The sequence below is a fragment of the Manis javanica genome, chromosome 4 (assembly GCF_040802235.1).
Source record: "Manis javanica isolate MJ-LG chromosome 4, MJ_LKY, whole genome shotgun sequence".
NCBI lineage: Eukaryota > Metazoa > Chordata > Mammalia > Pholidota > Manidae > Manis > Manis javanica.
Genome location: NC_133159.1, coordinates 171,302,645 through 171,315,563, shown reverse-complemented (window position 1 = coordinate 171,315,563; position 12,919 = coordinate 171,302,645). Strand labels below are relative to the sequence as shown.

At 39.4% G+C, this 12,919-nt stretch overlaps 1 protein-coding gene across 2 annotated transcripts; it reads right to left on the bottom strand.

The window, feature by feature from the left end:
* Positions 1-929: 929 nt before the first annotated feature.
* APOH (apolipoprotein H) lies at positions 930-12,157 on the bottom strand. Of its 2 annotated transcripts, XM_073235817.1 has the most exons (8): positions 12,001-12,157; positions 11,441-11,617; positions 9,440-9,536; positions 8,225-8,301; positions 6,288-6,476; positions 3,775-3,954; positions 1,905-2,102; positions 930-1,185 (listed from the first exon to the last, which is right to left on the bottom strand). In XM_073235817.1, exons 1-8 carry the CDS (start codon positions 12,062-12,064, stop codon positions 1,130-1,132), a joined length of 1,038 nt encoding a protein of 345 aa, XP_073091918.1. In that variant the 5' UTR covers positions 12,065-12,157; the 3' UTR covers positions 930-1,129. The 2 variants fall into 2 exon arrangements, with proteins under 2 accessions (XP_073091918.1, XP_073091919.1); XM_073235818.1 differs by lacking the exon at positions 11,441-11,617 and having other exon boundaries at positions 12,001-12,122.
* Between the last annotated feature and the right edge of the window lie 762 nt (positions 12,158-12,919).

Sequence of the window (12,919 nt, the reverse complement as noted above, 5' to 3'; positions counted from 1 at the left end):
AGGGAAAGAATAGAAATAACCAATCACTCATTGCAGGAGCAAAATGCTGACATAGAAGAGAGAAGATGGGATCAAGTGCATAAGATTTGTCCTTAAATGGGATCTCAGAGTTCATCAACCCTACAGAGATGGACGGCCGAGAACCTGGCACATACACTGGTAAGAGGATGGATTTGGTTGTGGGAAGATTTTTAAAGGGTCTTTTAATTTTCCCAGTGAAATAAGGAGCAAGGTCATGAGCTGAGAGTGAGGAAGGGGAGGGTGGCTGGAGGGCTGAGAAGAGAAATAGCCACCATGAGGAGTCAGGGAGGGAAGACACCAGGGAAGGGTCGCTGCACAGAGCTGAGGCCTGTGTGAGGCTTGTGTTCATGAATTGAAAGTGGGACCTGTTCGCATGATTGTGAGTTGTTTTGGGTTTTTTCCCAGCAAAGTACAGCCGCTCTGCTGATGGCACAGGGAAGGCATCTAGAGCCGGGGCAGCTTTTGCTGGCATGTACTACAAGACGGAGGGAAGGCCAAGGGAGTTGAACATAATGGAGCAATGTCAGTGATGGATCATGGGATTTTAGTGGGTAAAGGCAGATTTTTTTTGATACATATAAACCAAACATTAAGGCTTCAAATCCAGTTCTATTGACCTAGAAGTCCCTGCTTTATTCCTTTATTGGAAAGCTTCTCAAACTTGAGAATACAAAACACTATCTGGGGACTTTGTCCTAAATGCAGATTCGAGGGCCATCCTGAGAAATTCTGCCTCATAGCCATTGTTTTCTTTGTAACAAGTACCAGGTCATAGTGATGCGGGGGGTCTGTGGATCATTCTCTGAAAAATACTGCAATTGTTTTAGGTGAAAACATTTGCGAGTGGAATTTGGGAGAGGGGAACTGGGTTACCCAGATAATTGTTTACACTTTCCATTTCACAGTCATGAAATGATGATGTTCCATATATTTGGGTTTCTTAAGATAACATATAACAGATAACATAACTAAAAGTCAGCTACTCTGATGAATAATTCTGCCATGGCTGATGCAATAAATTCAGTTGCTTTATTCTTCCACCTTCATTAGGTTGCTTGGACAGACACAGACACAAGTACGACACCGAATGTTGACTCTGAAAACTAGTTTAACATGGCTTTACATCCCATGCATCTGTTTTCCAGAAAGCCAAAGAACTGTGTTCTGTTTGGGGAGAAAAAGATAAACTTTCTAAGAGAAACAATCATTTCCTAAATGTGTAAAATAGCCAAGCCAAATCAAAGACATTTTACAAACATATACAATAAATTAAATTATGTGAATAAAACTGTTTAGCATAAGGTTTAAGTGATAGGAGAACACATTAGGGAGACGATAGGGCATTCATTTCCGAGAGGGAAAATAAGAGGTTCTATATAACTCTGACAGTTAAGATTAAGAGAAAAAAAAACTGTATCAGCCCTTTATTAATTCTCCAATGTACCAATAGTGCTGCATCTGTCTGAAGACTGTATGGGAGAACAGCCTGAAGAAATACATCACCAAAGCTTGGTCTGGTTTTTTAAAAACCGTTTTCTTCTAATATTTTTTCTACTGATTTGTATTCAGCTTATTATGCCTTGTCATTTTGAGTGATTTTAACATCTCACCTGGGTTATTATTTCACATGTTACCTCAACACTCATCAAATATAACCACAACCCCGAGTTTCCAGGAAAAGAATTGGAAAGGAAAATATTTATGCAAGCGGAGAAATCAAATGCAGCCTACCACCATCTTGCTCTTTCCCACTGGCCCCCTCTCTTTTTAAAAACCCAAAAGCCAGATTGGCATGGCTTCTTGTAGTCATTATGTAATAGTAGTGCTAATTATGGTGAAGTGCAAGGAGAAGTTCTAGCTTAAAGTTTCAGTGTTCGACTTACCCTTGAAGCATTTGGGGATTTCAATGGTGCCATCTATACACTGAGCATCCTCTGTATAGCTACACTTCTTTTCCTTATTTTTGCAGAAGAAAGAAATTTTTTCACCATGCAGCATTCCATCCTTAAATTTTTCTTGGAGCTTTACTCTCTGTCCTTCATATAGTACAGTGGCTTTTTTAACAGATAATTTACAAGATGCTGAAAGAGACAATATTTTTAGTCTAAACTTAGGCATTCAGTTAGTCTCTTTTTAATAGAATGTGGCATTTGGATGAGCAGATGAGTACACCTCAAACATATTGCTCAAGACAAGAAGATCCCAAGAATGGACAGAGTAACAGTATCAGTGCTGACAGTGATTCTTTATCAACAGAACCATTAGTCATGGCTTCCAACATGGTCTTTTCCTCCCCTAGAGAAGCCATATGAGAAAGTCAGAGCAGGAGCATCAAATTTTGGACTTCAGTAAAAAAGAACTTGTACCAAATGCTGCCATTTCATAAAAGCTTACACTATCCCACTCAGATCCCAGTTATTGAACTGGTATACCCATCAGCCAGCCACTGTGAGAGTTGGCTGATAATAGCTCACAAATGCTCCTTCTCTGAAAAATTGCCTTCAGCCATAAGGGAGTCAAATCTTCTCCTAGGGGGCTATGCCCACAGCCCCCAACCCCAGGGTCAAGGAAGGGCGCAGCCCACAGCCAGTGGCTAAGTGGCCAGGTCCCCCTCCCCCTTGGTGAGGTCAGATCTGGGGTAGAAGTTATGGCTCACCGCTCCCAGGGGCATGAAACTGTAGCTAGACTCTAGCTGAGACCTCATGCTTGTTCAAAACTTAGTCCCTGGATCAGCAGCAGCAGCATTTGGACACTTGGTACTAATGCAGATTCTCAGGTCCTATCCCAGATGTGCCAAATCAGAAACTCTGCGTTTAAACAAGCCCTCCAAGTAATTCTGATGCACTGTGAATTTTGAGAACCAGTGTCTACTCTACGCTACTAGTGTCACTGTCTTTTTCCTGAAACCCTCGCTTAATAAATTAACTGCACTTAATCCCCTATCTCAGGCTGTGCTTCTAGGGGACCCCAACTAAGACTCTGATCATACATCACTTTGCCTGTTATGCCTAATTTCCTTTTCTGCTCAAACTGTCAATCCCACATCAATCTGAACAGAAATGTAGTGTTAGGTTGTTTTTTGCCTAAGCATGGCACTGCTAGGATCAAGCACAGACACCTAACTCAAAGGAACCAGCATCTCAGGGAAAAATGGCCAGTTAGTGATGAATCCTTTAGTTGAGAGGTCCTGGTATACAGTCAAGCCAGATTCAAGGTGAGTCAGTAGAGCAACACGGAGATGAGAAAGACCATGAGGACAATGAGATATGGAAGGACTAGGAATAGTTCCTAATTTCCAATTCCAGTCCTCAGGAGGGCCACTTGATTTTCATTTCTTCATCATCAATGTCCATACGATTGCCTGTTGCCCAATTATAAAAGGCCCTCATTTCCTTGAACTAGTTTGAATATGTGTTTGGTTTTTGCAACAAGCAGAGTCTTGACTAGAGAAAGCAGAAAAGGATGCTCATAAGCAAAGACCTAAAAGCAATTACAGGAAGCCCACACAATCTTCCACCATATTATCAATGCTTACAAAGGATTTTTTTTATGTCATTCAGTTTAATCTCAAGCAAGGTTGCTAAGCATGAAGCTTCCTCACGCACATGTGACTCCTAAAGTCTTTCCCATACCATTTACTGTGAAGCAAGTCTGAGCAACAAGTAGGAAATGACTGGAACAAGAAATTGGCAAGTAAAGGTGATCCACTGGATAAATTCAGAGACATTTTAAGACCCCATCCATGTTTCATACCTTTACAACTTGGCTGTGCAGACCAGTTTCCAAATTTGTTACATTCTACTTCTTCTGGGCCGTCCAATGCATATGTATCATGGCAACCATATGTGGCTTTATCCTTGTAATAAAGAACTTGTTTTGCAGGATAGTTCACAAATCCATTGTCTGGTCTTGATGGGAATGGGCATTTTACCTCTAAAATGTTTGTTCAGTAAGACATTAGTATAAATGGTAGTATTGTCCAGTAGTTACAGAATAGCTACATTCTAATCTCTATTACATTACTGAATCATGAGTGTTCCTGTAGCTGGAATGCAATTTTTAGGAACATTGGTGCTTAATTTAGCCCCCTTATACTCACAGGATCCTGGATGTTGCAAAAGAAAACAACAATACTTTGAAGGTAAGTTAATGAGTTACTAAGTTCTTTGGGCTCTCACATAATCATACGGTATTATTTATTGGAAATTTCATCTCCACAGAGTCTAAGATGGTGGGATTGAAAGAAGGGGGAAAAAAATCTGTCTCTTTTAATTGGAAAACCATGAAATTAAAACACCAAGACTCCCTCCTTGCTCACTGGCACACCATTATTTGGATTTTAAATGTTAAATCTAATTCTTGTGATTGTCTTCAGACTACACAACAAGTGGCATGAACTATGAAGGAGAAAAATGGTGCCACTTCCTGGCCTTCTTAGGATCCTCAACAGTAGAGTCCCAAACCCAGATCCCTGTTTACTCCAACACAAGACAGCGAGGCTGGAGCCAGGAGCATGGTCCTCTTGGGAAGTAGTTTAATGAGGTAGTTTAAGAGAACAAACTCCAGAGTTGGAACACTTGGGTCAATTCTGGCTCTTCCACACATGAATGAAAAATAATCTATGAGCCTATACTTTAATACTTAAAAAAAATATTCCATGGAAGAAAAGTTCTTCTCTGTAGAAGAATGCCAGCTAATACATATAGAAGGAAAGACAGAGAAAGTCACCATTTTGCAGCCACCAGTGTCATAAATGACTGAGTCAAGGAACATCAAAGGATGCTAAAATGACTTCTGGAGAATGGATATTCACACAATACCAAAATATCCCCCATAGGTTGTTTATTAATTCCAAAAAAAAAGATGCTTTTCCAAGAGAAAATCTGGCACATCCTAACTGACGAAGGGATAAAACTGAGCATGACCAGGGATGGACTGATACTATGTGTCTTCCAGTGTGATTGGATGTACATTCACCAAAATTATTTAACATCAGTCTAATCATGAGTAAGAAATCAACCAAATTCAAATTGCAGGACATTCTGCATGACAACAAGCTAGAACTTACTCTTCAAAGATATCAGTGGGTGGCAGGGAATCGTTCTTGATTTAAAAAGACTAAAGAGACAGGACAACTAAATAGAGTATGTGAATCTTGATTAGATCCCACATAAAACAACATGCATGTATAATGGATATTTCTGGGTCAGTTGGAAAAATTTCCATATGAAATAAATGTTGTTAATTGTTTATATTACTATAACTGTTTAAATTATTATTGTTAATTATTTAAAACATGTTAAGTGTCTTGGGTACAGTGATAATATAAGAGAATATCTTTGTTCTTAGGACATTCATGTTGAAGTGTTTATGGTAAATGTCATGATGTATACAACTTATTATGGTTCAGGAAAAATGTATCTTATCTGTGGAGAGAAAGAGAGAATGTCACAATATGTTGACAATTGAGAACATCTAGGGGAATGGTTGGGAAAAAAAAGAAAAGAAAAGAGCCTTCTACTTAGGAGAACTGAATGGGATGACATATATTTGGTGTGAGACCAGTACCTGGCCTAAAGTTAAGTCCCTCAAAAGGTGCTATGTATTATTATTGGCAGTTTCCCCATGCTAAAAAGCACTAATGTTTTGGAATATGTAAAATATCTACTACAGGAGAAGTTAACTGTCCTTAGCATAACTCCATGTGTGCATGAAATTCTCTATCACTTGTTATACAGCTAACACATTCAAAGATAGTAATTATAGGTTAATTTGAAGGAGGAAGAATTTTCATAATGTTTTAAACCAAATATTCTTGTGATTCTTAAAATTAAGTAAAGACTATAAAAACTTACAAAACTCTGGCTGCAACTCAGTTTTTCACTTTCATCTCCTAGGACTCACCAGTTTAATGCAGGCTTCTCTTCACCATCCTGACCATGATATCCAGCTGTCCCCGTGCACACCCTGTTCCTCCAGGCCTCCCTGACTTCCCACATCCTGTGCTCTGTGGGGCATGTCTTGCCCTCGTTCTCCACTCCTCCTCGGGGGAGCCTTCCCAGGTAACTCCAGACAGTTCATTGCACTATACAAAGCTCTCCTAAGATGAGAAACCAGGTCTGGTTCATCTGCCTACCACCCTGCCTGACACATTGTAGGTGCCAGGAAACATTGATTGAAACATTCAGTGATAGTGGAATTTTCAATACTTTTCAAAAACGGGATTGTACGCTACCATAATTATTTTGTCTTATCATTGCACTTACCCCTGCATTCTGGTAATTCAGTCCAGTTGCCATGAGCTGTGCAGGTAATTGTGTCATTTCCAAACATCGCATACTGTGGCAAACATTCAAAGACTGCCTTGTCTCCATAGAGGGAATTGTTCCCAGCCAGTGGCTTATAAACACTAAGTGTGGCAAACTTAGGTATGGGTGGCCGAGGGCATGTTAGAGCTGGAAAAGGAAAGAACTATCACTTCTATGAAAATGATTGAGTCTTTTAAATATACTCTTTCCAGAAAGGAGAAAAACCCAGATTCACTGGAGAAAATGCAAAATTTAATCAATTGCAGGGTAAAAACAGCCAATTGTGGAAGTCAAACAAGCAAGTATGATCGGCAAATCAGATGTCCAAACCAGTCAGAAAACTAGAAATGAAGTAAATTTAAGTCTTGCTATCACTAATTTGCCTGTTAAGGTTAACACAATGCTTAGGTTTTCACAAGTCTCTGCTCCAAATGCTCCTTTAGAAAATGTTTCCGGAAGTCGGCATTGGTGGGAGACAATGCTGAGGGACTGCCCTGCCATAGTTGCTGAGGACAGCAACTTGGCGCAAAGTCATTTGTGACATTTGAGTTCCACTGCTGGTTCAGATTTGTTTGTTCCTATTGAATGCTGCTGCTTTTGCACTGTGCGAATGGAGTTTTTACAAGTAGCTTCCCACAGAGACATGGCAGTAGGTTTTCATCCTGACCTGACTAATGTGGAGTTGCAGTCAATCCAGGGAAAGTTATACCAACATAATGGAATTTAGTGCAGACCAAAAATGTGGTTTAATTTGAATCATCCAGATCCTTGCTACTTACTCAAAGTGTGATCTGTGGGCCAGCAGCATGGAATTTGCCTGGGAGCTTCTTAGAAATGCAGAAGCCCAGACCCCACCCCAAACCCATTAATCAGAATCTGCTATTTAACAATATGCCCAGGTGATTTATATGTGCATTATAGTATAAGAAGCACTCTTTTAGATTAGATTGAAGCTAAAGTAGGGTTTCTGCTTATAATGGAAGAAAAGTGACTGTATAATTGATATACATCTGCTCAAAAGGGAAATCAATTTATAGGAACCATGGTGATTCCTCCTGCTGACTAAAACACTCTACTTAATTTATCCTTAAAAACTATGTTTACAGTTTAGTTTTTCTTAAAACTAAACAAAGTCTCTTAAAAAATTGCTTCTGCTAGGACAGATCTCACCAAAATGTTAAAACCTCATAACTACTATAACTATAATGTCTGGGTCTCCTGGTCAAAGACTGGATTCATGAAAATCGCAAGTTAGGGAACATAAGGATGCCCTTCCCTGTATAAGCAAAGCCCAGAGTGGACCCAGACCGCTCCGAACATCAGTGCCTTTTGGAGGAATCTCACCCAGCTCCTCGGATGAAGGACTCTGAGCTTATTGTGAAGGTTACTTGCCTTGTCTCTCTCACCACTAGGCATATTTGTTGAGGTCTCCTTTAGCTAAATCTTCAGCTTTGTAGCCTGAATGTTGAAAGCAGAATGTGGCACATATGAGGGCCTCAGAACATGTTTATTGAATACATGAATGAATGAGGTTCCAGAGTGGGAGAAAACTATTTGATCCCACTGTTTCCCATTCTTCTATTCAAATGGAGGCAGGCCTGATAGACCAATGCCACACATATCCAAGCCCCTGCCAAAACACTGTGGGAGTACCAGAGGTAGTAAACCCGGAAACCAGGTGCAGGACACAAAGGGGTCCATGAGTAGAACGCTTCCCTTTTGTCATTTCAAAGTGATTTCATCCTCCAGGATGACCATTCCCCATATGGCTGGCCAGCCATCTCATTGAGCATGGACGGAGGGGTTTCCGGGGCTTGGAACTTGGTGCTAAAAGCAGGAGCATTGCAGGCAAACCGACTGATCACTGTCCCCATAACTGGAACCCACAGACTCACGGGCACAGACAGGCAGGTCAGGACTCCATTTTCCTTCCTCAGTACATTTACTGGAATCAGTTCCATTCAGATAAAATCTGCAAAGGAAAATTTAATCTACCAAGCAGTAAGATAATCCATCAATGGCATCTCAAATGTCTTCTCTACTGAGCATTGCTTCAGATCAATGCTATTGATTTCTTTCCCATTTTGTAATGCTGTTTTCCTAAGTAACTTAATGCTTATCTCAGGCTCATGCTGCAGGTGAATGGTTGAAAAATTAGAGGGTTCCCTAGCTGGTAGACGTTGGAGCCAAACCCCCAAATCCCTCATCGCCAACCAGTGGGCCAAGTTAACTGCTTCTTACATAGAGCAAAGAACCATCTCTTTATCAGGATCACAAACATGAACCAAACCGAGTAATCTCTACTATTTGTTTCTGTCAGCCTACTGATATGAATGCATAGAGACAATGAGGCCTATTTCCATTGAAAATTTTAAATTCTATCCTTGAAGCCAATTTTTCAAGGTCATTTGTCATCAGACCCACTAGTAAATTGGTGATTCAGAGGAATCGACTACATTTCTCTTTCACTCATAGTACTTCTTAATCTCCAATACCAAACAAGAAACCTTAGTAAAACTTTGCTGTAACATATAGCCAACATGCTATGGACAATGTCACCAGTGGTGTCTTTGTTCATAAGGCTGATGAGCTATATGATCAATTGTCAATGCTTACTTCCTGGGGATGCTGTACTGCATTATATGAAGATTAAGAAAATTATGTTCTACATCATCACACTTCCAAACTTCTGAATAGAATCCTTTTCTATAGATCGGTCAATCAAATTAGGTTTACAACTGAAGCCAAAATCCAGTTCCTAAAGTATTTAAACCTTTATTCCAAGACTTGGCCCAACGGTTATAAAAAATAATCATCCATTTCAATAATTTCAATGTATCTCCTCAGATAATCAGAGCAGAAAAATTAGATACTGTAGTTACTTCATATTACCCTAGATTAGCTATTACATTCTCCACCCCTTAAGTTGTTATATTCTCCGCACCTTACCCCACCCTCAACACCACTGTGGTGTAAATTAAAAGCAGGACTAAAATTAATTTATATTCAGCAAGTCCAGCCTGAAGGCTAGCAATCAAATATTGACCAGTCTTGATGTTTAGCTTAAGGGCACCAAAATGTTCTGCATCGATTAGCTAGGAAGTCCTTACCCAGTGTTACAAGCAAAACTGATCGTGTTGGGATATTCAAAAGTTGTGTAGCGTACAGCTCCATGCTCTAAGATTCCAGCAAAAGGACATACTCTGGCTGTGGTTTAGAGATAAAAAGGTGAATTTTGACTTACAGAATATTCCATTAAAATAAAAATATACAAACTCATTTCTAGCCTTTGATCTAATAACTTACTGGTATCTAGTCTAAGAAAATAATTCAAAATAAGTCAAATATGCACATATGCACAAGGTGTTAATTATAACACTGTTACCTCTAGTAACAAAAATTGGACAGTCTAGGTTAGCCAGAGATGGGTAAGATTCCTCAAGGGAGGAACAACCTAAGACAGGCACAGTTGCAGGGGGGCCATCAGGTGAGAAATTGGGGATCAACAGAGGTAAGACTTAGAACCTCACCCCCCCTGTTTTGAGAGAAATCTTCTGCATCCATGGATGTTTTATTGCCCTTGTCTAGCTTGGATTAACACTTAGTCTACAGGCACACACCTGATCATCTAAATTTGCTCTCTTACAGCACTAAATTATGTTTTCTACCTTTATCTTGCATCTACCTACCACTTCAGCATTTTATTAAAAAATAATAATAATAATAATAATAATAAGGGAGAAATGTGGGATTCACATATAAATCAAGTATAAAAATCAAACGAATATTCATATTTGACCTGATTGTTTATAGTTCATAATGCGTGATCAAAACCGAAAGTTTCTGTGATGAATGCCCTTGTACTGTTCACCATGTAAGAACTTACTCAGTATGTAAGAACTTGTTCATTATGCTTCAGAAGATTGGAGACTGACGAGAATTAGGCTTGGGGTGGATTAATGATTGTGCATTGAGCATTGAGTCCCCTATACAGAATTTTATTGTTGTTAACAACCATTTGATCAATAAATATGAGAGATGCCCTCTCAAAAAAAAAAAATTGGACAGTCTAATGTTTACTGTCAGGGGATTGTTTTCATTAATCATGGTAAATCAACAGTTGATCTATTATGCAGCCAACAAAATATCAATGATGACGACTATAGAGACACAGTCAGCTTTTAAGATATGCTGATGAAAACAAAAATACAAAATGGTATCTACTCTCTGCAATGACGCAAATATATGCATGTGGAAAATAACTTGAAAAAATGAGGTTGTTAGTGTTCAAGAGTTATGGCTGATTAAAGAGAAATTTTCCCTTGTGATGTTAGAATGATTTTTCATTACAAATCATGTTTAATCAAAAGGTATATTAAAATCACTTGTATGAAGTACATAATTTTCACAAAGTTCATGTCCATGTGACCAAAATAATCAGAGCTCACATAGGTCCATATAGTTATTTTTACTCTATTTTCACTGCTTAACTTCTACATAAAATTGCCAGAAATTCTATCTAGTTGATTGCTCAATATTTGACTATGAAAAATAATGCCAACATGATATCACAGAACCATGTACCAAGGAATAATCAAAAGCAACTATCTACCATAGGGCAATAGCGAGATAGATAGAATTAGTAGCATATTATTAATTTAATCTATTCAGTTTTATTATAAATACACAAATAATTTAGATGAAATTTATATTCATTTTAGTAACTATTAACTCTGCTTTCATTTGAAGACTAAGTCCAAATATAGGATGATCCTTCGTGTTTTATTTTTTTCAAGTGTCTCTTTAGCATCTGTTTAAATTTGCGAGTCTCTGCCCTTCTCTTTTCACTTCCGAATGCTTCCCTCTTCACACCAGATCTCTTTTTACACCCCTCCTAGTTTCTGGTGGTGCTCATCCCCTCTTCTCTAGACTGCACCTAGTACCCTCAGTCTCCTCTCCTGGGGAGAAACCCCCACACCCTCCTGTTCTTGACAGCCCTTCTCTCGGCAGCTCTGCTGGTACTCTGCACCCTGAGCATAAAAAGGGAGATTATCCTCCAAATGTCCAGAATCCAAAAAAGGGCAGGGAATGCTACAGAAGACATGACTTACGTATACATTTCAGAGTGTTGAGGGGCCAAAGTCCTGTGAGTGGGCAGGTAAAGCGTCTCATTCCTCCCCGGGACACGTAGCCCGGCTTGCAGGAGTATATTATCTGTTCCCCTGGGTCATAGTATGTTTTTAATGGAACAACTGTGGAAAATGGTAACTCATCTGGCTTGGGACAGGCTGGAACAGAGCACAATGTGGTTGGTTAAGAAATCTGTGTTTGCATATTTAAGTTCAACCAGCACATAAATGAAACTGTTTAATGCTGCCAGTATGGCAAGATCTGTACCAAATACTTCATATATTCACTATCTCACTTAATCTCAACTGCCCTTTAAAGATACTATTGTTATCCCCATTTTAAAGGTCAGTACACTGAGGCTGAAATTGGCTGAATGTATTATGGAAGAGCTGTAAGTGTGACAATATTTAAGAAAAAGTATCATCCAGTCTCTATTATAGCATCCACCCTAACGAGAATTTAAGTTACCATTATTGACCGCTGGCATATACTAAGGGTTTGGATATAGTAATTATTTTTTGCAAAAGCAAAGAGTACTTACTCCTTCCTGCTATAGCAACGTGGCAGAGAAGACCCAAGGACAAGATAAGCACTGGAGAAATCATCGCAGATGATTCACGCTGGCACTACCAAAATGGCTTTCCTCTACTAACAAGAGAGATGCAAGACTAAAAGTGCTTAAATATTAACTACTTTTATCTGTGTAAATAGAAGATAAAGTATCATGATTTAAAAGGAATTCCAAGACCTACATTCTTTAATCATTTACTTTTCACTTCTGTGGGTCTGTTGTGAAATCTTTGGTAGATAGTTTTGGTCTTGATACTAATTATTTTACTGGCACAAGCAGCTCAGTATTGCCTCTGCTTCAGTCCTGGTCATTCCCATATTGCCAGGTCTCTGATCCAGAGCTCTCATTCTCCAGCCTTTGTTTGTGTACATAGTGGATGGAGCACCAAAAGACCGAAAGGCCTGCTTCACCCCATGGCTTTGACATATAAACTTAGGACCATCACTAAATCTCTGGGTTTCAGTCTACATGCCTTTAAAATGATATTCCAGTTTCCAGGTGTATGATTCTAAGGAATGTCTCATGGATGATTGATTGTTTCTCCAGATTCCCCTTTTACCTGCAGTTAGTAACAAGATCCTCCTGGGAGTTCCAGTGATGACCCTAGAGCAGCCCTTGGATCCTCGTTCTCGAATCAGATCAACACAAAGTCCTGCTCGTCCATGCTTCATACTTCTTAGATCTGCCTAGACAGATTTCTAAGGCTCTATTGGGTATTGGAAAGTGGACATCGAATTACAAGTTGTGCATCAAAGGAGATAAGAAGTTGAGTAGGAGGAGAGCATGACCCATGCGGATGATGTTGCTTGGGCAGATTCAGAGGGGACCATCCGTGATTCTGTAGTTCTCTCATACATCATTGGCTCTTAGGGACTGAGTGTACAAATGG